The 25,268-nt window shown below is 40.3% G+C and overlaps 1 protein-coding gene across 3 annotated transcripts in view; it reads right to left on the bottom strand.

Moving 5' to 3' along the window:
- Positions 1-23,806, bottom strand: part of SENP6 (SUMO1/sentrin specific peptidase 6) — a 121,105-nt gene extending 97,299 nt beyond the window's left edge. For 2 of the 3 annotated variants that reach the window (XM_011942935.1, XM_011942934.1), the window contains exons 1-3: positions 22,718-23,806; positions 3,066-3,159; positions 391-451 (exon numbers count right to left, since the gene is read on the bottom strand). In XM_011942935.1, coding sequence (XP_011798325.1) covers positions 391-451; positions 3,066-3,159; positions 22,718-22,769 — 207 coding nt within the window. In that variant the 5' untranslated portion in view covers positions 22,770-23,806. The remainder of the gene's footprint in view (positions 1-390; positions 452-3,065; positions 3,160-22,717) is intronic. The other variant, XM_011942936.1, reaches the window with a different exon arrangement.
- Positions 23,807-25,268: the final 1,462 nt, after the last annotated feature.

The raw sequence follows: 25,268 nt of genomic DNA on the forward strand, positions 1-25,268 counted from the left end.
TTAGAAAAGAATTAAAAAGTTGACAACACTAAATATTTATCAATAGGTGCAATTGGTTAATGGTATATAATACAATGGAATACTATGCACTCACTGAAAAGAATGAGGTGTTTTTATGAACTCTTACAGATGGTCTCCAAGATAAGTTAAAGGAAGATCATGCACAGTATCTTACCAATTGTGTAACATGGGAGGTGGAAATATTTCTCTTCTTTATAATGCATAAAACATTCCCAAAGTGATAAATAACAAACTGGGAACACCATTTGCCTCTGGGGTGGAGAAAGTGGGTAACTGGGCTTTATAAATTAAAAATATTAGGTCTTCTTTTGAGGTAACAATTTTTTTGTATATAGCGTAAAAGAAAAAAATATTTTAAGCAACACTTGCCTTTTTTCCTTTTGAGGTTTCAGAATCCTCATCTTCATCCACACTGAGCAGATTTGTCCCACTACACAGAAAATAAGGGGAAAAAAACCTTAAGTAGCAATTATAATCCTTATATTACATTCTGAGGTTTTATCCTCTATGTTCACCTAATTCAGGGAATCAGCAAACTTTGTCTGTAAAGGGCCAAACCATAGGCTTTGCAGGTCATAGGGTCTCTGTAGCAGGTACTCATATGTTGTATGAAAACAGCCATAAATAATACATGTAGCTATGTTCCAACAAAAATTACTAATTAGATGGCACGCAAGATTAGCCCATGGATCATAGTTTGCTGAACCCTACAATAAATGAACACATAATTCTGTTTATTTAGCTATGGATTTTATTTATTCTCACTTATTTTTCCTTTCTGTGTTAGATTGAAAATTAAGGATAGAAAGACAAGAGAAACAAAATAATGGAGAAGAAATGAACTGAAAGGAAAGAAAGTCTTAGCTAATGAAAAGGAAGTAATTCCAGTGTTATTACCATGGTAAAATAGTATACTTCCACCAGTCTTGGAAATATCAACCCTTCACTCAGAAATCACTGGCCTGAAATTCTAAAAGATTAAATTATCATGTTATCATGTTAATAGATAACATGAACCTGTTAATAGACACATGTTCAAAAAGCTGATGTCCCTGAGACTCATGATGAACCAAAAAGTACAATTCATAAATGAAACGTACAGAACAGGTAGCACCTTAAAGACAGCTTTTTTTTTTTTTTTTTTTGAGACGGAGTCTGGCTCTGTCGCCCAGGCTGGAGTGCAGTGGCCGGATCTCAGCTCACTGCAAGCTCCACCTCCTGGGCTTACGCCATTCTCCTGCCTCAGCCTCCCGAGTATCTGGGACTACAGGCGCCCGCCACCTCGCCCAGCTAGTTTTTTTTGTATTTTTTAGTAGAGATGGGGTTTCACCGTGTTAGCCAGGATGGTCTCGATCTCCTGACCTCGTTATCCGCCCGTCTCGGCCTCCCAAAGTGCTGGGATTACAGGCTTGAGCCACCGCGCCCGGCCAAGACAGCTTTTAAAAAATGTGTAACTATAGTAAATCTGCCACCAAAGAAAGTCAAATACAACCTTTTCAAAGACAACTCAGCTAAAGTATTTATTGTAAAGTCCTAGATATTTACACAAAAATGTAAAATGTTTTATTACAATGTTTATATACATCCCAAATTGTTTTAATGATAAAAGTTATCTCGTAAACATTTTTACAAACATGTTTAAGAGGTGGTACATTTTCTATGCAGCTTAATTTCAGATTTAACTCTAATTTTTCAAAACTATATGCATACTGAATATAACAATAATTGTTTAATATTTTAAAGTAATCAGAAAAAGTATAAAAGAAATGAAAGAAAGAAAACCATAAAATACTGATTTTAAATGAGAGACTTACCAGTTCAAAGCTCTCCTTCAAATAAAACTTCAAATCAACATCTCATCGGTGAAGGCACATAAAGTGGTAATGATGAACGGAGCTGTTGCCCAGACAGAAGTGAAGCACCTACAATATTTAGCCAATATATTCTGAATGACTTCTTGTATAAAAATTTTTCTAACACATTTATAGTTTTGGTAGAACTTCATGTGTATATTTGTGTATCTCTGAATTTGTTGTTTATTTTGGCCAGCAGAAAAAGAGATCAATAAATCAAAAACCTAAAAACAATGTTTTCTTGTTTGTTTTTGTTTTTTTGAGACGGAGTCTTACTCTGTCGCCCAGGCTGGAGTGCAATGGCATGATCTGGGTTCACTGCAACCTCTACCTCCCGGGTTCAAGTGAGTCTCCTGCCTCAGCCTCCTGAGTAGCTGGGATTACAGGTGTGCGCCACCACACCCAGCTAATTTTTTGTATTTTTAGTAGAGATGAGGTCTCACCATGTTGGCCAGGCTGATCTTGAACTCCTGACCTCAAATGATCCACCTGCCTTGGCCTTCCAAAGTGTTAGGATTATAGGCATGAGCCACTGCGCCCAGCCAAAAACTGAATGTTGAATTTTAAAAACAAATCTCACGACATACAAAAAGTTCTATTAAAACTATCATTTAAAATTTTTACACAACAGTCATTCCAAGTAGATTAACAAAGTGTAATGAACACTTTGCTTAACTTCTGTCTGGATAAACACCTGTGTTTATCATTTATAATGGTTCTGCTTTCTCTGGTGAGAATCTGACCTAAGATGGATGTGGTAGGGGTGTGGTCACAACTGGGGAAGATACTATAGTATTTAAACTTTCATACAAAATGCAAGGGTCTTAATCTGGGTTCACTGACTCATGATAAATGGTGGCTTTTCAAATTGCTGCCTGAACAGAATGCCTTTTTAAAAAACAAAAAACAATTTCCTTATTTTTGAAGCCTTCCATTGTACAGTCAATTTTTAATTATAAGGTTACATGTATTACAAGCATATATTTATACATTTCAAAAGATGGAGAAAATAACAGTAAAATAATTTATCAATAAAGAACTGCTTTTTCTTTCCTTAAAGCGACTGTGAAAGAGTTAAATGTTTTCTTAAGAATACCATATTCCTAAAGACATTTCCATGGAACAGAAATTGTTTTTCTAATGAGAAGTTTTATTCTTATAAAATATCTGAGGGAAAAAAAAAATCCTTACTCTTTATCTGTATCTCCTTCACTTTCTTCTTCATGATCAAAGCTCCAATTATTTTTAAAACCTCCATCTCTCTTAGACTCTGATCTAGCCAAAGCTGAAATAAAAACAAACTGCAGTAAGTATTCATTAATAGAGCTATTCAATATAAACAAATGTGAGCATTTCCCAAGCTCTTTGATTATTCTAGATTTTGTTTTAATTGGCTTGTCTTTGTCTATTTTTTTGTAAACATCTGATTTCCTCCAAAGAGAAAAAGGCATTAAAATCTGTTTTTACTAATTCATAGTCATCCATACATGTGTTTGCTACACAAAGAAGCTCAGATTAGAAAGCTATAATAAAAATAGAGGGCACATGAATATGTATTAATATATAAAATCAGCCCTAAAACTCATCTTTGATCACTGATTCTAGAAATAAGTACCTAAAAATAGTTTGCTTGCCTTCTTCATGAGAACTATATGCAGACTGCTAGACTCTCCCTTAAACTCACTGATACCTGCCCTTTTAACAAAAGAAAAATAAAACAAGGTTTCCTGCTTTGGCAATGTAGTTAAAACTTGACAACTTGAAAAACTCTAGATCAGAACACTAAATGTGCTCATTATGAATTTTAAAAAATTTTATAAGTGCATGGCTGAAACCCCTTGAAGCCATTAACAACTAGAAAGTGGGAACCTGGAGAGCTAAATGAAATTCCAAAGATGACATTTCTTTTTCGGTACTGTATGACTAAAAATCCGATGTCCTAGAACCCAGGCTTTATTAGGTTAACCTCAAGGCCCCAGCAAAATGAGAAGTCAGACTGAAAACCAGACAAGCTGAAGGGCAACACTCTGACTGGGTGAACTAGGGAAAAACAAAAAAAAAAAAAAAACTCACTGAAGACGCGGGGCGGGTGGTGGTAATTCTGATGTCTTACACTTGGTTCTGGCTTTCTGAGTTGAACTAAAGACAAACAAAGTATATCCACCCCATGGTCAGTGCTATGGTCTGAATGTTCCCAAATTTATATGGTGAAATCCTAACCCCAAGATACAGATGGTATTAAGAGGTGGGGCCTGTGGGAGCTGATTAGACCACGAGAGCACACCTCTCATGAATGGGATTGGTGCCCTTATCAAAGAGGCTCAAGGGAGATTGTTTGCCCCTTCCATTCCGTGACAAGACAGCCAGAAGGTATCATTTGTCAAAAAGTGGGACTTTACCAGATACTGAATCTGGACATCTTGATCTAACTTCCTAGCTTCCAGAATTCTGAGAAATGTGAGATTTAAAAGCTTCTCAGTCTATGAACTTCAACAGAGCAGCCCGAATGAACCAAGACAGTTAGGAAATCCCTAACCATAAGAGACCACAATTAACTAGGGTACATAGTCAGAATTTTCACAACGTACAAGGCCATGAAAAACCCATAATTAAAATACCCTCCCACGAAAAGATGCTCAGCATCACTAACCATTAGAAAATGCAAATCAAACCCATAATGAGATACTACTTCTCACCCATTAGAACAGCTTTTTTCTCTCTTTTTTTTTTGAGGTAAGGTAGCCCAAGCTGGAGTGCAGTGGCGCCATGATAGCTCACTGCAGCCTTGACCTCTTGAGCCCAAGTGATCTTCCTGCCTCAGCCTATGGAGTAGCTGGGATCACAGACACATGCCACCATGCTGAGGCAATTTTTACATTTTTTTGTAGAGGTGAGGTCTTGCCATTTTGCCCAGGTTGGTCTCGAACTCCTGGCCTCAATCCATCCTCCCTACCTCAGCCACTCAAAGTGCTGGGAATACAGGTGTGAGCCACCCTGCCAGGTTGCTATTATTTACTTTTAAAAATGGAAAGTAACAAGTATTGGCTAGGATGTGGGAGAAATTGGAACTCTTGTGCATTGCTAGTGGGAATGAAAAACAGTTCAGGCACTGTAGAAAAGAATTTGGCAGTTCCTCAAAAAGTTAAACATAGAATTACCATATGAGCTAGCAATTTCACTTCTAGGTAGACATCTAAAATAACAAAAGCATGTATTCAAACAGACACTTGTATGCCAATGTTCACAGTAGCATTATTCACAGTAAGCTAAATGGCGGAAACACCACAAATTTCTATCAACAGATTAATAAACAAAATATAGTATGTGTGTACATATGTACACACACACACACACACATAGACACAATGGAATGTTATTCAGCCTTAAAGGGATACAAATTGGATACAGGATACAAGATGGAAGAACCCTAAAAACAGTTACTAAGTGAAATAAGCCAGATGCAAAAGGACAAATATTGTATGATTCCACATATATGAGGTACCCAGAATAGGCAAATTCATAGAGACAGAAAGTAGAATGAAGGTTAGCAGAGGCTAAAGGAAGTAGAGAAATGGAGAATTACTGTTTAATAGGTACACAGTTCTTGTTAATGATGATTTAAAAGATCCAAAAATATCAGTGGTGGCTGCACAACATTATAAATGTACTTAATACCAAGGAACTGTATAAATGTACACTTAAAAATTGTTAAACAGTAACTTTTATGTTATGTATATTATACCACAATAAAAAACTGCTTTTAAAAGGGGGGAAAAAAACAGCCTAAAAGTGACTAACACAAGCAAACACAAATCTTCTCTAAAAAATATAAAACTTCAATGCAAGCCCGAAAAAAGTTTCAGAAATATCATGAACAGGAGGAAATAAGTCTTAATGAGCAAACTGCCAGTATACATTAAACTTCTTAACATGTATACTGGGATTGAAAACATAAGTAAATAGGCTGGGTGCGGTGGCTCACGCCTGTAATCCCAGCACTCTGGGAGGCCGAGGCAGGTGGATCACGAGGTCAGGAGATCGAAACCATCCTGGCTAACATGGTGAAACCCCATCTCTACTAAAAAAAAAATACAAAACATTAGCTGGGCGTGGTGGCAGTCGCCTGTAGTCCCAGCTACTTGGGAGGCTGAGGCAGAAGAATGGTGTGAACCTGGGAGGTGGAGCTTGCAGTGAGCAGAGACCGTGTGTTACTGCACTCCAGCCTGGGTGACAGAACAAGACTCTGTCCCCGCCCCCCAAAAAAAAGAAAACATAATAAATAGTAGATAATAGAAACAAGGTTTCTCCCTGTCAGATAAAGAAGTTACAAATAAACAAGAGAAGAAAGATAGAATGAACCCTGTGGTACTAGGTTACAGTCGGACATACCAGCATGAACTCACATTTATTTAATACATATACAGATGAACAGGTATGTTGTAACATGGGTTAATATAGAGAGTTAGGACTGCTTTCTTAGAGGGTCCAGAAGCAATGACACCCCAGTAGCAACAAACACACCTACAACTAGATCTTGGTTTCTATATACCATTCTCTCTAATAAAAGGAGCCAGGGCTCCTAGAAGAAATGACTGATTCTAGGCCAGAGGCAGAAAAAAACACCAACATGAACCTGGTGTAACTTACAGGGTCAGAATGCAATAAAGTCATTTTTTTTTTTTTTTTTTTGAGACGGAGTCTCGCTCTGTCACCCAGGCTGGAGTGCAGTGGCCGGATCTCAGCTCACTGCAAACTCCGCCTCCCGGGTTCCCGCCATTCTCCTGCCTCAGCCTCCCGAGTAGCTGGGACTACAGGCGCCCGCCACCTTCCCCGGCTAGTTTTTTGTATTGTTATTAGAGACGGGGTTTCACCGTGTTAGCCAGGATGGTCTCGATCTCCTGACCTCGTGATCCGCCCGTCTCGGCCTCCCAAAGTGCTGGGATTATAGGCTTGAGCCACCGCGCCCGGCCTAAAGTCATTTTTTTTTTAAAGATGGGGGAGTATCAAAAGGTTATGGAAGCCAACTTGAAAGAATTCCCAATGGCCAAAGTTGGAACAATTTTAGCAAAAATAAGTAACATTGGCATTGGGTTATAACTCCTAAATAAAATAAACATTCCAAAATCCATACTGATAAAAACAGATGATTGAATAAATAAATAAATGGAAAGAAGGAACACATGATCCTTGTATTAGAATTTCAAATAATATAAGCATATACTCCCTTCTCCAAAGGTAAAAATGAATTTTCCTTGAGTACGGGCTCACCTTGGTAACTTACTTCAAAAACACAGACCTAAAAGGGGGGAAAAACAAACTGACAATGGAGACAGTGGAGACTACCTCAGCCAAGTGATCATAGTTAACATTCATAGTGACATGTCTTATTCATGGCATGCATGCTTCAATATGGTATGATGAAAACAGCACTTCAGCACTGTGATCTTTTCCCTAAAACTCATAATCCCAGTTTAATCATAAGAAAACATCAGACAAACCCAACTTGAGGGACATTGTATAAAATACCTGTATACAGTACTTTGTACAACTGCCAAGGTTATGAAAAACAAGGAAAGATTAAGAAACTGTGAAAGAACACAGTATACTAAGGAGACAAGAAAAATCAAATCCGAAGTCTTGCATTGGACTCTCGAATACGAAAAAGGCGTTAATGGAATTACTGGTGAAATACAAAATAAAGTTTGTAGTTCAGGTAATAGTAATACTACTATCATACAAATGTTAAATTTCATAGTTGTGACAAACATACACTGGCTATATTTAGTGGCAACATTAGTGGAGGCTGAGTAAAAGTTACATAGAAATTCTCTAAACTGGCCAGGCTCAGTGGCTCACACCTGTAATCCCAGCACTTTGGGAGGTGGAGGCGGAGGCGGAGGCAGGCGGATCACCTGAGGTCGGGAGTTCAGACCAGCCTGACCAACATGGAGAAACCCCACCTCTATTAAAAATACAAAATTAGCCGGGCGTGGTGGTGCATGCCTGTAACCCCAGCTACTCAGGAGGCTGAGGCAAGAGAATCGATTGAACCTAGGAGATGGAGGTTGTAGAGAGCCAAAATCACACCACTGCATTCCAGCCTGGGTAACAAGAGCGAAGCTCCATCTCAAAAAAAAAAAAAAGGAAAGAAATTATCTAAACCAGCTTTAAAACTTCTATTAAATGTATTCCAAAATAAAAGGTTTTAAAACACCAAAGGCTGGGTGCGGTGGCTCATGCCTGTACTCTCAGCATTTTGCGAGGCTGAAGCAGGCAGATCACTTTAGCCCAGGAGTTTGAGACCAGCCTGGGCAACATAACAAAATCCTGTCTCTACAAAAAAATACAAAAAACCTAGCCTGGCATGGCGGTGCTTGCCTGTGTAGTACTGAGGAGGCTGGGATAGGAGGATTGGACGGAAGATCAATTGAGCCTGGGAGGTTGAGGCCGCAGCGAGCCATGATCACACCACTACAATCCAGCCTGGGTGACACAGCGGGACAGTCTCAAAAATACACAAATAAAAATTAAAAAACACAATGTAAAATGAACCTATGTTTCAAAAGTCAAAAGAGATGTTATAATATTTACGCACTAAAGGAACTAGGGTTCTTTACACAGATTTTTTTTTTTTTTGAGACGGAGTCTTACTCTGTTTCCTGGGCTATAGTGCAGTGGTGCAATCTCAGCTCACTACCTCTGCCTCCCGGGTTCAAGCAATTCTCCTGCCTCAGCCTCTTGAGTAGCTGGGATTACAGGCGCACGCTACCACGCCCGGCTAATTTTGTATTTTTAGTACAGATGGGGTTTCACCATGTTGGTCAGGCTGGTCTCGAACTCCTGACCTTGTGATCCACCCACCTCGGCCTCCCAAAGCATTGGGATTACAGGTGTGTGCCACTGCACCTAGCTGTTTACACACAATTCTAGCAAACTCAAACATACCCTAACTGATATTAGATTAGAACCTCTGTGGAAGTAATAATTTCCAATGAGAGAAAAAAATAAAAGAGATTATAAAAAGAAAAGAGATTTTTTTAAGTTTGGTGGCAACTTGGAGTGGGAACAAAAATTAAAAATCTTCAAAAGTCCTCGGGAGTATCACTACATTTCAATAGCCTGTTATAGCTGACATTAGTAATTATGACAGTAGTTATAATTATGGACATTATGTCCACTACATTCTAGTTAGAAAATTAAGGAGATGGAAAGAAAAAGATTAAGGAGAGATCCCAGTTAAATATCACAAATTAAACACATAAAGTTTTCTCCATATCCTCCACTAAAATGACAATAATGGAAAGAGGAGGAAAAGTAGCAACCCATAAGAACAAAAAGAACCAGAGAGGAGATAATAGAAGAGAGATTAACAAAAGTGAAAAAAGATAAACATTTGGTGGAGAAATAGAACCAGTATAGTTGACCTAAGAAAGCAAAAACATAAATGTCTATGAGGGCACAAGTGAACACAAGAAGCAAAAGAAGATTTTTAATGCTGCTATATCAATAAAATAAACTGAATTCATTATTATAAATCTTCCCCAAAAAAGAAGAACTCAGGCTCAGAGGGCTTAGCCACTAATTCCTTTCAAACTTTTAAAAAATAGCACCAATCTTATCTGAACTTTTGCAGAAAATAAAAAAGGAACACTTTGCAGCTCATTTTATGAAGTCAGAATACTTGATCCCAAACTTGACAATGACATTCAAGGAAGGAAAATTACTGAGGAATCTCACATAAAGACAGATATAAACCTTAAATAAAATATTAGCAAATCAAACTCAGTGATATATAACACATTACAATTAGGTAGGGTCTATTCTAAAAAGCAAAAGTAAATGTTTGAAAATTATGAATGTAATTTACAATATCCACTCACAACAAACAAAAACTCTTAGCAGGCAGGGCATGGTGACTCATGCCTGTGATCCCAGCACTTTGGGAGGCTGAGGTGGGTGGATCACTTGAGGTCAGGAGTTTGAGACCAGCCTGGCCAACGTTGCAAAACCCCGTCTCTACTAAAAATACAAAAATTAGCCAGGTGGCACCTGTAATCCCAGCTACTCGGGAGGCTGAGGCAGGAGAATCGCTTGAACCCAGAAGGCAGAGGTTGAGTGAGCTGAGATCGCGCCACTGCACTTCAGCCTGGGCGACACAGCAAGACTCTGTCTCAAGAAAAATGAAACAAAACAAAAAAATCCTCTTGGCAGGATAGGCGAGATAATCCTAGCACTTTGGGAGGCCAAGGTGGGTGAATCACTTGAGATCAGGAGTTCAAGACCAGCTTGGCCAACATGGCGAAACCCTGTTTCTACTAAAAATACAAAAATGAGATGGTTGTGGTGGTGCATGCTTGTAATCCCAGCTAATTGGGAGGCTGAGGCAGAAGAATTGCTTGAACCCGGGAGGTGGAAGTTGCAGCGAGCTGAGATCAAGCCACCACTGAACTCTAGCCCGGGTAACAAAGTGTGTGAGACTCTGTCTCAAAACAACAACAACAACAACAAAAATGGCAAACCAGGAATAGGAAGGCACTTCCGTAATCTGAAATAGGAATAACTCCCCAGACCTTCAGCAAACATCTAACTCTTCCCCAGCAATAAACTATCAACAAGTCTACTGAAGTACACAGTGAAGGCCAAATTTGGCGGGGTCATAGTTTTCTTTACTTTTCTATTGTTGGTGCAGTAAAGGGAGAAAAATCACTAGGGACCCATTATATTAATAACTGGGGGATTCAGGCATGAATCATCAATGGATGCTGAATCAGTGGGTGAAATGTGGTAAGAAACAAGTTACTTACAAGGTTTCAAAGTATCTCCCCTCACAATATTTATTAATTTCAAAGAGAAAGATAGTGGCTGGGTGCAGTGGCTCGCACCCGTAACTCCAGGACTTTGGGAGCCAAGGCAGATGGATCCAAGGGCAGGAGTTCGAGACCAGCCTGGCCGATATGGTTATACCCCAACTCTACTAAAACTACGAAAAAATTAGCCTGGGGTGGTGGTGCACACCTGTAATCCCAGCTACTCGGGAGGCTGAGACAGGAGAATGGCTTGAACCCTGGAGGCAGAGGTTGCAGTGAGCCAAGATCGCGCCATTGCACTCCAGCCTGGGCGACAGAGCCAGACTGCATCTCGAAAAAAAAAAAAAAAAGATAGTAACTTTCAGCAGAAAAATCTGGCGAACACCACCTTAACTAAGTGATCAATTGATCAATTTCCCCAACAACAAGACAAATTGACATCATGGTCCTCTCGATATGACACACTGAGAAAAACAAAAAATCATTTTTATGGCATTCCTTATATTTTTAAAAAATGCATAACCTGACTTGAATCATAAGGAAACATCAGATAAACACAAACTGGGATTAAACTACAAAATAACCATCCTGTTTTCTTAAACAATGTCAAGGTCAAGAAAGACAAAGTCTGAAAAGCTATTTCCAGATTAAAGAAGACAAAAGGGATATGACAAATCAATGCAAACATCATTCTGTATCAGATCCTGAACCCAGAATTTTTTCTCTTTTGCTATTAAGGAACATTTTTAGGTCAACTAATGAAAGTGGAAAAATGTTTGTAGATTATAGTATTGTATCAATGTTAATTTTCTAAGTTTTATAACTACACTGTAGTAACTCAAGAGAATGTATATTTCCTAAACAAAAGTACGGGTAAGTTACACAATAAAGTAATTAGGGTTAAATGAGCAGCATGTCTGAAATTTACTTTCAAAGGGTTAAAAAAAACCACAAAACTCTAGTGCTTTCATTTTCATTATCATTTAGTGTTACACAGTATAAATATAATCGCTTATGTATATATCCCCCATTTGTGGAAATTTAGGTTACATTCACCTTCTTACTGTTACATACATTGCTACTATGAACATTTTAGTATGTCTCATATTGCTATTAAGAACTTTTTTTTTTAAGTTTGTTTCCTTGTGCATGTGTGTTTCTCCAGGGCAGAGGTCACCAGTCTTTTTCTGTAAAGGGCTAGATAGTAAATATCTTACACTGTGTAGTCCATACAGTCTCTGTCAGTTACTCAACCTTGCCATTTCAATGAGAAGGCTGGGATAATGCAAATAGGTATTGCTATGTTGCAATAAAACTTTATTTAAGGGCAATGACATTTGAATTTCATGTAATTTTCATGTGTCATGAAACATTCTTTTGACTTTTTCCCTCCAGTCATTAAAAATATAAAAGCCATTCTGAGCTCATGAGCCTCTTAAAAACAGAACACTGGCCAAATTTGGCTGGGTCATAGTTTTCTTTTCTTTTTTTTTTTTTAAGATAGAATCTCACTCTGTCACCCAGACTGGAGTGCAGGGCACAATCTTGGCTCACCGCAACCTCTATGTCCTGGGTTCAAGTGACTCTCGTGCCTCGGTCTCCCAAGTAGCTGGGATTACAGGCATGTGCCATGATGCCCAGCTGATCTTTGTATTTTTAGTAGTGAGGAGGGTCTCACCACGTTGCCCAGGCTGGTTTTGAACTCCTGGCCTCAAGTGATCTGCCCACTTTGGCCTCCCAAAGTGCTAGGATTACAGACGTGAGCCACCATGCCCGGCCTGGGGCATAGTTTTCTGATACCTGACCTAGGGTATCCCTTAGCAATGGAATGATTTGGTCCTCAGGGATGTGCAATTTCAAGTTCAATAGGTATTGCCAAATTGATCTCCAAAGTGGTTTCAGTAGCTGTTTTTAAGTTTTCCTGTTTCTATGCATCATCTCCCACTGTAGTGATGTTTTAATTTCTGATAGTCTCATAGGGTTATCAGACAGCTTACACCTATAATCCTAGCGTTTTGGGTGGCTAAGGCAAGAGGATTGCTTGAGGCCAGAAGTTGAGACCAGCTTGAGCAGCACAGTGACACTCTGTCTCTACAAAAATAAAAAAATCAGCTGGCTGTGGTGGCACATGCCTGTAGTCCCAGCTACTCAAGAGACTGAGGCAGGAGGATCCCTTGAACCCAGGAGTTGGAGACTGCAGTGAGCCATAAGTGTACCACAATTATGAATATGAGAAAAACTCATAAGAAAAATGTAACTTAAGAAATATAAATGCAGCAAAAGAAAATATGAAATATAAATATAAATGTGAAAGTTAGGAAAGCAATTTTATGTGGCTTTGTAGGCTACAGCCCGTTGTTCTCAAGAACTATCAAGATTTTTCAAAGCCTTGAGTCACACTATGTTACAAGTCTGAGTACCCTGCTGCAGAGTACTCTGCTGCCATCTAAAGAGATCTTTAGACTGCAGACATGGAACTTCCCAACCAAACCACACAAGCCACCACCAAATCACCCCTGCAGATGCTACATGAAGAAGAAAAATCACCTAGTTAAGCCTTTCTCAAGTCCCTGATCTTCAAAACCTGTATCTTTTGGTACAGAAGACAAACCAATAGATCACTACTATCTTCAAGATAAAGTCTTAAAAAATTATATTTCTGGAAGTCATATTAAATTAGACCCCTCTGTGAGCTACCAAAACCAAAATATTCTTTCCCTTAGGACCCCAGCTTCACTAGGCTATCTATTTCTATGTACCTTTCAGCAGGATGCTAGCATAGTCAGTTCAGTTCATTAGTCAGGCAGTAGTTTAGTGCTACAGGTGTTGCCACAGGTGTTGCCAGAAACTCCTTAGCTTTCTATGGAATGAAAAAGTCTAGCAATGATACCTATTCCAAAGTGGTGCAGTTGCTGCTACCTTTACACAGAATACACAATCTCTTAAAAATACACTTATCTCAAGCTGAAGCACACAAACTTAGAAGCCAGAAATTAAACTGAGAAATGACTGCATGAGATAAGTAGTTCCAAATGTTTCTTATGCTCTAAAGTGAGAGGATCATCAAAGTGTCAGGGAATTCAGGATTCTGTGAGACAGACAAAATTTGAGGAACACTTTAACTCTCAAAGTGCAAACACATAATTCAAGAAGATGGACAGTTTCATAAAAAGCTTACATTAACAGAGACTCAAGAAACAAGTGAAGTCTGTAAATGGTGAAAACAAAGGAGACTGAGGAGCTGATATCCAAACTTGTGAAGGAGAAGCTGATAAACAGCCTCAGACTTATTTGCTATTATGATTTACTAAATCATTCTTTGATATCTCCTGTGGTTAAAAAATGAAAACCAACTTGGGCTGAAAGCAGAAGATCAAATGCCAAAATGTTTAGAATCCCACTTCATTCAAATAGTGACCGCGGGGGTTATGAAGAAAGAGAAGTTATTGGTTTCCACAGAAGTAGTGAGCAGGAGTCATGGTAGTTAAGAAGTAGTACCTTCATCTTGTCTCCAGAATTTAGCGCTAGATTCCTAAGTAGGAGGTTATTAGGGTACAAAGTTTGTAGATTTTTGAATATACGAAACAACTCGGTTACTAAACAGTTTAAATTCTCCAAGCCTAGAATTTCTAGTTCCTCATTGTCCACTCTTTATCAAAAATGAAAAGTGAATTTACCATCTTTTGGATGCCAGCACTTTGTTATTTTTTTCTCCCATTCTGTTTCAAAGACTGTAATGCAGTGAATTTGGGAGGGAAAAAAACACATCTTCAAAAAGTATAAAATGTGTTTGAAATAGCAAGTCCTCTCTCACCCCACCCCCAAACAAAACAAATGAAAACAACCTCCAAAGGCAAGATCAGAACATGGCTGTTGTCATACTACTCCAGGCTAGTTTCAGATGGCTTCAAAGTAACTGTTGTTAAACTAGGACAAGGCAGAGTGTCCAAACATCCCAGTGTGCCTGGTACTATCCCAATTTTAGCACTGAAAGCCCCATATACTCTGAAGATGATAGGTCCTAAGTTTTGCCAATGGATGCAGAAGATTCTGGGAAGCACAAAACCCAAAGGTAGACAAAAAAATTAGGGGCCAAAAGCAACCCTGTTTTTAGTGTCAAACGGATATGGCACAGATTATCTATCACTTTCTGTAATTGTAGCCATTGTTTTATTACCTGATAATGGCAACCATCATTTGCAGTCACAATAATGGATTATCCATTGTTGCATCATCCTAAGTAATATGACTTAGGTATGCAATTTAAGTGTACTGTAACTGTGAGCATTAACAGTCTGTGACTTAGTGGATTAACTGGCAGTTTGTATCAAGATACTGTTTTATTTTTAATATCGTGAATAGTATGACCATTTCTAAGAGCTTAAGTAATGAAAATGACAGTATGACCCAGGCATCACTAAATGAAAGAAAAAACAAAAGGAAAGAAAAGTTTCTAACATTCTTCCTCTTTTGTCCATACTTATGCTTGCCTAGTTTCAGAAATTCCTGAATCCATTTCCAATCAACTAAAAATTAAACTAAGGCCAGGTGGCTCACAATTCTAATCCCAGCACTTTGGAAGGCTGAAGTGGGTGGATGAGTTGAGGTCAGGAGTTTGAGACCAGCCTGGACAACATGGAGAAACCCCGTCTCTACAAAAAATAGAAAAATTAGTCAGGCGTGGTGGTGCGTGCCTGTAATCACAGCTACCAGGGAGGCTGAGGAAGGAGAATCGCTTGAATCTGGAAGGAAGGCGGAGGTTGCAGTGAGCTGAGATGGTGCCACCACACTCCAGCCTGGGCAACGGAGCCAAGACTCCATCTCAAAAAACAAAACAAAACAAAACACTAAACTAATGAAAGTTTCTGTTGCTATCTATAGCTTTGAAATAAATTACTAATTAAGTTGCCAATTTTGTTTTGTCCTTCTTTAGCTTCCCAAACTGTCCAAAAGTTGGATTTTCGGTTTCTTAAGAATTGTCATTTAAAATACTATATGACTGCTGAAAAATACTATGACAGTTGAAAGAACGGGGAAAAAATACCAGGTAGGTATGGGAGACAAAAGATGACTGTATAGATTAAGATAGCTGCAAATAATTTGCCATTCTTCCCACTGAAGGCTGGAATCTACTCCCTCTCTCCTTCAATCAGGGCCGGCTCTGTGTTCTTTTGGCCATACAATATGGAAGAAGTAACACTGTAAATTTCCGAAGCTGGGCCGCAAGAGATTTGTGGCTTTCTGTTTTTGCCTTCTTAAAAGTGCTGCTTCATCAATAAATAATACTTCTCCATAGTAACTTATTATTTTTCCTTCTCTTGTTCGGTTGCCCCTTCCTTTAGGGGGAGGTACAGGAAAACGAGATAAGAGTAAGAACAGGGAAGCAAAGTGATGAGGAAGAGGGGAGAGAGGAAGGAAATGCTGAAGAAAGCTGAAGCTATTAAGTCGGTCCCAGGCTACATTCTGACTTCCCCAACAACTTAAGCTGTGTCACACAACCCTTCTATACCTCAAGTTCCTCAAATATTCAACATACTTTTCTAATAGCAACAGGAATATTCAACTTATGAAAGTCTAGCCATACAAAGTATGTAATTTCATTCTCTTTCCTCTCTCATTACAACACTGGTCAAAATCAGTTACTATCTAGAAAAAGGTAGTCAGTGAAAGAAAAACAATGCAAACTAAAATTCAAATAGAAGAGAAGACAAGCAATGAAAGGAAGCTGTTTTTCTTTTCTCTATCTGCTAATAAAATAAATAATATCAAGTTACACGGAGTGCTTATTATATGCCTGGAATTGCTGTAAGTAATATATATTACCTCAATCCTTATGGCAATCTTAAGGTAACTACAATTATTATTTTTTAATGACAATTATTATCTTTGTTTTACAGCTGAGAAAACAGAGAGGTTAAGTAATCTATCCAAGATCACACAGCTAACAAGTAGTAGAGCCAGATGTTGAACCTCAGCATTCTGACTTTTGAATTCATATTCTCAATGCATTTCTACTGAAAAATCACTTTCTTTTCTCCTTCCTCTCTTTCCCCCCTCCTTTCCTCTTTCCTCTTCTTTCTTCCTCCCTCCCTCTCTTTTTTTCTTTCTTTCTTCTCAGCTCTGTAACCCAGCCTGAAGTGCAGTGTCATGAACTGCAGGCCTCAACCTCCTGGGCTCAAGCAACAAGCAATATTCCCACCTCAGCCTCCTAAATTGCTGGGACTTCGGATGCATGCTGTGACATCTGGCTAATTTTTGTATTTTTTGTAGAGGTGGAGCCTCACTATGTTGCCCAGGCTGCTCTTGAACTCCTGGACTCAAGCAATCCTGCTGTCTTGGCCTCCCAAAGTGTTATCTCAGGATAACAGGTATGACCCACTGCACTTTGCCTGAAAATCACTTTCATTCCAAGTGAGGTTCTACTTTACTATTTCAAGTACATGAACTCACATGATAAACAATTTATTTATCACTTTAACTGGGATGAAATCAGGAAATAAACATACTTAAGTAAGGAGTAAATAAGGAATGACCCCACGATGTAGTTTCCAAAAGTAATGCAATCAAAATAAAAAGAGGTGTATTCCCCTAAGCAGGCAGAAACTAAAAACCCTGTTCATATTCCATAGAATGCCAATCGTTTGGGAGAAACTGTGCTCTAGTTTAACAGACAGTGTGAGGTATTTAGGTCTCCAGTAAAACTGGCAAACTGACTGGGTTCTGCACTGAGTTTATGTATAACATAAAAGACTGGCTAAAGGGAAATGGAAAACACTTTTCATTTGGAGACAGAAAAATTTTTGTTGGTATCTGTAGAAAACAACATTGCATGCAATAGTTTACCATCACTCTTTTCAACCTAGTAGAGAAGGTCCATAAAGCAAGACAGGCTGAAATGAAAAGGAAAACAAACTAAAGTAGCAATATATGTACATTAGAAAGGAAAGGCAGAAAAAAGTTACTTCAGGAAAAACAGGAGAAAATATAGGAGAAGGAATTCACTTGGTTAAAAAAAAAAAAAAAAGGAAAAGAAAACCAGATATGAACAAGTGCAACACAAAAATGAAGAAATGAGAGAGTAAGTAGACTTGTTAGAGCCCCCAGAGTGAAAAAAAGAGGAGGTAGAATATCAAAAAAAAGTTTATAAGACAAGCTGGCTTCCATCAATCACCGTAGTCCTATGTTCCAATCATCTCCTAACAGGGTAATCTTTTATCCCTCTCTGAAGCATTCTCCATGTAGCAGCTAATGACTTTTTTTGGGGGGCGGCAGGGTCTTGCTCTGTTTCCCAGGTGGGAATGCAGGGGTACGATCATGGCTCACTGCAGCCTCACCCTCCTGGGTTCAAGAATCCTCCCACATCATTTTTTAATTTTTTTGTACAGACATGGACTCACTATGTTGCTCAGGCTGGTCTCAAACTCCTGGGCTCAAGCAATCCTCTCACCTCGGCCTCCCAAAATGCTGGGATTATAGGCATGAGCCACCATGCCCGGCTGTTGACCTTGTTTGAAACAAATGATGTCACCTCCAGTATCATCTTGCACCGCTCTCCTGACACCATATTGTCCTCCCTTAAGTTTCCCAAACATGCCATGCTCCCCTATTTTATTCCCTCTGCCTAGAAAGCACTGCCTCCCCACCTTCTGTTCTCTAATACCCACTTCAAACCACCCTGATTAGATCCAATTCTCATGATTTCAGGGTAAGTGTCCCTTATCCGAAATGCTTGAAACTAGAAGAAATGTTTCAGATTTCAGAATTTTTTTTTCCAGATTTTGGAATATTTGCAAATTATATTATCCCAACTGAGCATCCCAAATCCAAAAATCTGAATTGATTCAATGAGCATTTCTTAGGAGGGTCATGTTGGCATTCAAAAAGTTTCAAATTCTGGAGCATTTCGGATTTCTAAATTTGGGATGTCCAACTTGTATAAACAACCCACCATTGCTGTACTTGTCAGTTATAATTTTACATTTAAGAGCATTATTATTTTATTATTTTTTACTTTCCACACCAGACTGAACACTCTATGAAAAAAACATGGTTTCTTCTCTCTCACTGTTATGCCTCTCCGTGCAGTGCCATTGTCTACAACACAGCAGGTGTTCAATAAATATCTGTTGACTGAATAAATGAATACAGGCGAGCAACCTGCCAAAACTGTCTATCATAAGTGGAAAAGGGGTACGATCAACAGTTAGTGAAGAGAAGTGAAAGAAACAAGAGGGGAGAGGAGAGTAAAAAAATTTAACATGTGACTTAATGAAATCCATACAATTTTAGTGTGTTTTTGCATGAATAAAATAAAGAATGCAGCCAGTACGTCTCCTTTTCCCTAGAGAAGCTATAACAAGAAATGGAATTAGAATCTCAGTAGTTATAAAGATATAAAACATACTTTAGAGCAAAAATGTCACATAGGCATCTCAAATTTAATATGACCAGTGTTGTTAATTTCCTTCTCATTCTTCTATCAGTCCACTCCGTCTCAGTAAACGGCAGCACCACCAATACCTCAAGCTAAACAAAACCTTTTGATTCCTCTTATTCTGATACTCAATGTACAATTCATCAAGTCCTGAAGCTCTACATCCAAAGATATCCTCAACCTATCAACTTCTCTTTCCCAATCTCCATTGACATCATGCTAATTGAAGACCTGACCACTTCTATCTTACTACAATATTATGCTAATTTATTGCCTTGTTTTTAATCTTGTCCCTTTTTAATTCATTCCAGAGAGCAGCCAAAGTGATTTTTTAAAAAAGATAAACCATATCATTACACCCCCTTGCCCCAAACTCTTCAATGGCTTCCCACTACTGAGAAAGATATAAAAATTATTCATGATCCTGCATGAAACATCGCCTGCCTCTCATATCACTCTCTCCTTTGCTTACTACATTTCAGCCTTTTTGCTTATCAAATGGTACCTCTGAATCTTTACATGTATCCCCTCTGCCATATTCTGGTGTCTCTTAGTTAAGGTGTTTACTTACGTGTAACCTCATCAGGGATGCCTTTCCTGACTTCAATGCTATGTAAAATGGCTTCCCCATCACTGCTGTTTATGTCTTCCAGTGTTCATCACACTGTTTATCATCTGGTTTATTTCATTAACAACAAACATGTTTCAGGTGCAAGAAATATGATGATGAAAAGACAAAGTCATTACTTTTTCACAGTTTATTACAGAGATATGCTTTCACAGAACCTAAGATAGAAGACTAAATAAAGGCAGAGTCCTTGACTGTCGTATGCACTGTTGTATTCACCGTGGTACACTGCCTGGTAGAGTAGGATGCCGTAAATGTGATGAGTGAATGAAAACCTAGTTTAGTTTTTCAAGGAGTCGACTGGAAAGTAAAGGAAGTGTAATATGTAGATGTCTTAATATTAAATCCTAGGAGCCTATGTATGGGGAAATATTTTGAACATTTATAAACCTGATAATGCAGAATATATGGCAAATTATGGTGGAATATTTATTATTATTATTATTATTATTATTATTTGAGACGTAGTTTCACTTGTTGCCCAGGCTGGAGTGCCAATGGTGAGATCTTGGCTCACTGCAACCTCCAGCTCTCGGGTTCAGGCGATTCTCCTGCCTCAGTCTTCTGAGTAGCTAGGATTACAGGCGGGCGCCACCACGCCAGGCTAATTTCTGTTTTTTTAGTAGAGACGGGGTTTCACCATGTCGGCAAGGCTGATGTCAAACTCCTGACCTCAGGTGATACGTCCACCTCGGCCCCCTAAAGCCTTGGGATTAGAGGTGTGAGCCACCACGCCTGGCTAAAATAGTTTATTATTATTAAAAGTGTAAGACACCAAAAGAATCATGGGAAATTAGGCAGAAAACATAAGTAGTATTAAATATAATTCGTTTATTTGGAAAGATTCAATATAGTACATGAAAACGTGTTATGAGGAACTAAAATTGCTCCTTTCCCTTACGCTTTCTTTTTTGGAGACAGAATCTCGCTCTGTTGCCCTGGCTGGAGTGCAGTGGCGCGATTACTGAAACCTCTGCCTCCCGTTTTCAAACGATTCTCCTGCCTCAGCCTCCACAGTAGCTGGGACTACAGGCGCACGCCAACCACGCACGGCTAACTTTTGTATTTTCAGTAGAGAGGGGTTTCGCATGTTGGCCAGGCTGGTCACCAATTCCTGGCCTCAAGTGATCCGCCTGCCTCGGCCTCCCAAAGTGCTGTGTGTGATTAAAGGCGTGCGCCACCGCACTCAGAACCCTTATGCTTATGCTCTACAGAAGTTACCATTTGCTTGCTTTATGAAAATGCTTAAGACATGGTGAAACTCGAATTTATCACACCTGTACACTCAAAGACCTTTAGATTAAACTAAAAGCAGTAGTTTGAAACTCACATTAACTCTACATCTGTGGCTTTATTTGTACTTTTTTTAATCCTCCCTATGTTCATCCAATTAGAATTTTAACTCAATCGGGCCTAGAGAAGCTGGAAATCTAGGATAGCACAAAAGTATAATCATCTGCATACTGAAGATAATAAGCACGAGTAAGCCATCTTTTGTTTCCAATTTCAAAACAAAAACAACACACATAGCACTACCTGTAACACAAGCTGCACCCTCTCAGCCTCCTGACAGGTACCCATTCTGCAAACTGGAATGGAGGTAATACCAAACGAAATCAGAAAAACTCAGAAGCTTTTCTTACTCTTACTAGGAAATCTCCTGTAAAGTTCTCATCACTTTCAGATAAAGCCTGGCTTGTACGGTAAGATTTTTTTTTTCACTTCACTATACTCAAGTAAGATGAATTAAGAAAAATTACCTCTATTATTCACTATTCTTTCACTAGACTAACACTGAGTACCTATGGTGTTCCAGGCACTGTTCGAGGTGCTGTTAACAAAACAGTACCAAGGCATTCCCATTCCTCAACAACCTCCTATAGAACCTATTTAGGGGTTTTCTTAATTTTAAGTTAAATCGTACTTTCTTGATTCAGTAATGTTTCCGAAACATACTAAAAAAAGTTATTTTTGAAGTAAAGCTTATGACATATTGCAATGAAAATCATCTTTGCAAAATTATCCAAAGAGTAGTTAATTCTTTTTAACAAAACGAGTCTGTGAGCAGCAGAGACTCCTTTTGATAAACATATTTATAAACTCAATCACCAGTATAAACACTGAACCCATAGTCAAATTAAGTAATATAGACACTTCTTGGTCTACAATTACAATAACATTTAGCTCTATTTTGGGGGTCCTTATATATTCATAGGCCAAAAAATCAATATTGTTCCCCATTGCCACCTTCCCCAACAAAAACGTACAGCTTTTCTTGAGACTGGCTTAGTCTACTTACAGCAAACGTTTAACTTTCCCTCACGAGTGAATAAAACACTCAAATTGTGTCAATGAGCTTTAGTTACGGCCCCAAAATTGACACTGTAAACCTTACTCTTTTTCCAGATAAATTATTTTATAGAATTTTTTATAAAAACACATTCCGAAAGAATATCAGACAAGGCCAGGCCTAATCGGAAGGCTGGCTGCAAAAGCAAGCCTGAAACTCTGAGAAACAGAGGAGAGGGTATAAAACACACCTCAATGAAACTAACTGTCCCCTCCCTACTTAGATTGGTCCCCAATTGCACCCAACCTTAGCAATTTGAAACTTTTCATGAACACCAAACAAGATGTGAATGCTGGCTGCTCTCATTCTTAGGCCACCACCCCAAATTTTTTTTTAATGTCAAAGACTTCAGCGCGCACTCTCAAAGGACGCCCACCAACTCTGGCTCGGGGCTCAATCCACCCGCGCCCCCTGGGCCGAACCGGCTCGCAGCCGAGCCCCTCTCCTGGGCGGACTCGAACCAAGCGCGCTCACAGCACACTCCCTCTCCGTCATCGCTCATCCCTCGTACTTCACCGCCCCCCCAAACCCACCCAGCGCAGATAACTGAATATCCGGGGTTCTGGGGGCCACGTTTTCCAGTATATCCTGTTTTCTCCCCGTCAAGGGCAGAAATAGACGTACCTTCCAGAAAAGTAATCTCCCCGGCGCTGCTGCCGCTCTTGCCGGCCGCCATCTTCCTCCTCCCACGCCGCCTCCTTCTTAATCCATGGCCCACACCGCCGCCGTGCTCGCCGGGATGAGGGGCCGCGCCGGAGGAGGGTAGACGCCGCAGGGTTGCGGGCCTCGGGCTCAGCCGTCAGGCGGGCGGCGCTCCCACGTTCAGATGGGCCTACACAAAAGCAGGCCAGGCGCGCCCGGGCCTGTCCGTGGGCTGGCGGGCAGCGAGGCCCGCGGCCCGAGCTTCTCAGGCCCCTCCGGGGGAACGCGAGCGGCGACGACGACGACGGCGCTTCCCGGGCCCGGTTCCTCTCGGCCCACGACTCCCCATCCACCGCCCACCCAGGCTGCCTGAGAAACTTCCCCCAGCCGTGGGTTCCCAAGAAAGGAGAATGAAGGCGAGCACACAAACACGCCTCCCTTCGTCCCAGGCCGTAAAATGGCCGCACAGCCGCGCCGGAGCGGCGAGGTCTCCGCGACCGTCTGGCGCCTCCAGGCCCCCAACTCGTTCTGCAGCCGCCGCCGCTACGGTCGTCCGCCCACCCCGCCCAGGCGTGAATGCATCAGCGGAGGCCTTTGCGACTGTCCATGTGGACAGGGGTGGGTCTCCTCTGCCACCACCTCGCGTCGGTCGCCACAGCAGCTCCAGCCGCCGCCGCTGCCGCTCCTCCCCCACGGGCGCTGGAGCTGCCGCCTGGCTCCCGCCCCCGCCCCGACGCCGCCGCCGCCCCCAGCGCGTCTCCCCCTCAGCAGCCCGGACTCGGCTCGCCGGCAGAGCTGGCTGCCGCGCCGCACCGAGCCCTGACTTGTGGGCGCCCGCCGCCCGGGCTTTCGGCAGGGTCGGCCTTTCACGGCGCGGGTTCGGCCTAGACACGTTACATCCAAAATCCCCACAGCCCTGGGCCCCATGGCAGACCTGGCGTGTGCGCTTCTGCGCCAGGCCGGTGATGGGTTTTTTCGTCTGGCACCACAGATGCCTAAGAAATGTGAAAATGTCATTTCTTGAGGAGGCCTTAGAATTTAAACTACAGCTACCTGAAGAGAAAAAGTAGTGAGGTACTGGAATCACATGTTTGGTAAATGATTCGTGGTCTACATTTATTTTTCAAGAAGTTTTCAAAATAACTTAGGGAAGATCGTACCAGTCAGCTTTAAATGGCAGTTTTTTTTTTTTTTTTAAAGAAGTCGCTTGTCATTTACGTGCCTGAGACTTGAAAAAACCATACCCTACCTTACAAGTGAGGCTTTTTTTTTTAACTTCTTTTCCTTTAAAAATTTTTTCATATTAAAAAACTACATTCTCATTCAAGGAAATATGGAAAGCACAGAAAACGATCATACTGTTTCACGACTGAAACTCAATTCCTTTAGGTTTGTAGTCCTCTGATAGCATTTTTCTTGTCTTTCAGTATCGTTCTTTAAAAAAACAAAAATGAGGAAAAATCTATGCTAAATGTCAATGAAAAGTCAACAGCAATTAAAATGACGCAGAAAACCGGTATGATTAAGTGCAGTCTTTGGGGGAATGGACTGTTCTAATTCAGTTGTCCTATTAACGAAGGCCTATGCAGAAAGGCTTATTGTTTTAAACGTCCTTTAAAATCTTTTTCCTAATGGGAACCAATAATCTTTCCTGATTGGCAAAAGTAGTGTAATGAATATAATTTATTTTTGTTGCCTGAGGTTATTGCATGATCCTGTTGTGATGTTCTATGACATCGTCTGTGTCAATGACAGTATAATACTGAGATGTGTAGGTAATAGGCAAATGTGGGTAACTGGCCATTTGTGCAGACTTCAACATGTAGTTTTAAAAAAAAAATCTTTCAGGCCGGGCGCCGTGGCCGAGGCGGGTGAATCACCTGAGGTCCGGGGGGTTAGAGACCAACCTGACCAACATGGAGAAACCCCTTCTCTACTAAAAGTACAAAATTAGCTGGACGTTGTGGCGCATGCCTGTAACCCCAGCTAGTCGGGAGGCTGAGGCAGGAGAACTGCTTGAACCCGGGAGGCGGAGATTGCAGTGAGCCGAGATCTTGCCATTGCACTCCAGCCTGGGCAACAGAGCTAGACTCCCTCCAAAAAAAAAAAAAAAAAATCTTTCATCAGCTTGATTCCATTTGGAGAAATTGTTTTTTTAATTAAAAATAAACTTGCTTTTAAAATGCATATATGCTGGCTTTGAAAATGGAGGAAGGTGCCAGGAGTCAAGGAATGTGTGCGGTCTCTGGAAGCTGGAAAAGGCAAGAAAATCAGTTCTCCTCAGGAGTCTCCAGAAAGGAAAACTGACACTTTGACTTTAGCTCAATCAGAAAGGTATTGGACTTCTGACCCTACAGAACTATCAGAAAAGGTTTGTGTTAAATTGCTAAATTAGTGGTAATTACCTACAGCAACACATGCAATGGGAAACAAGGTAAAGTGTGTAGAAGATTTTTTTTTTTCCCCGAGATGGAGTTTTATTCTTGTCGCCCAGGCTGGAGTGCAATGGCGTGATCTCGGCCCACAGCAACCT

This window comes from Colobus angolensis, unplaced genomic scaffold, assembly GCF_000951035.1.
Source record: "Colobus angolensis palliatus isolate OR3802 unplaced genomic scaffold, Cang.pa_1.0 Scaffold213, whole genome shotgun sequence".
In the NCBI taxonomy this organism is placed as follows: domain Eukaryota; kingdom Metazoa; phylum Chordata; class Mammalia; order Primates; family Cercopithecidae; genus Colobus; species Colobus angolensis.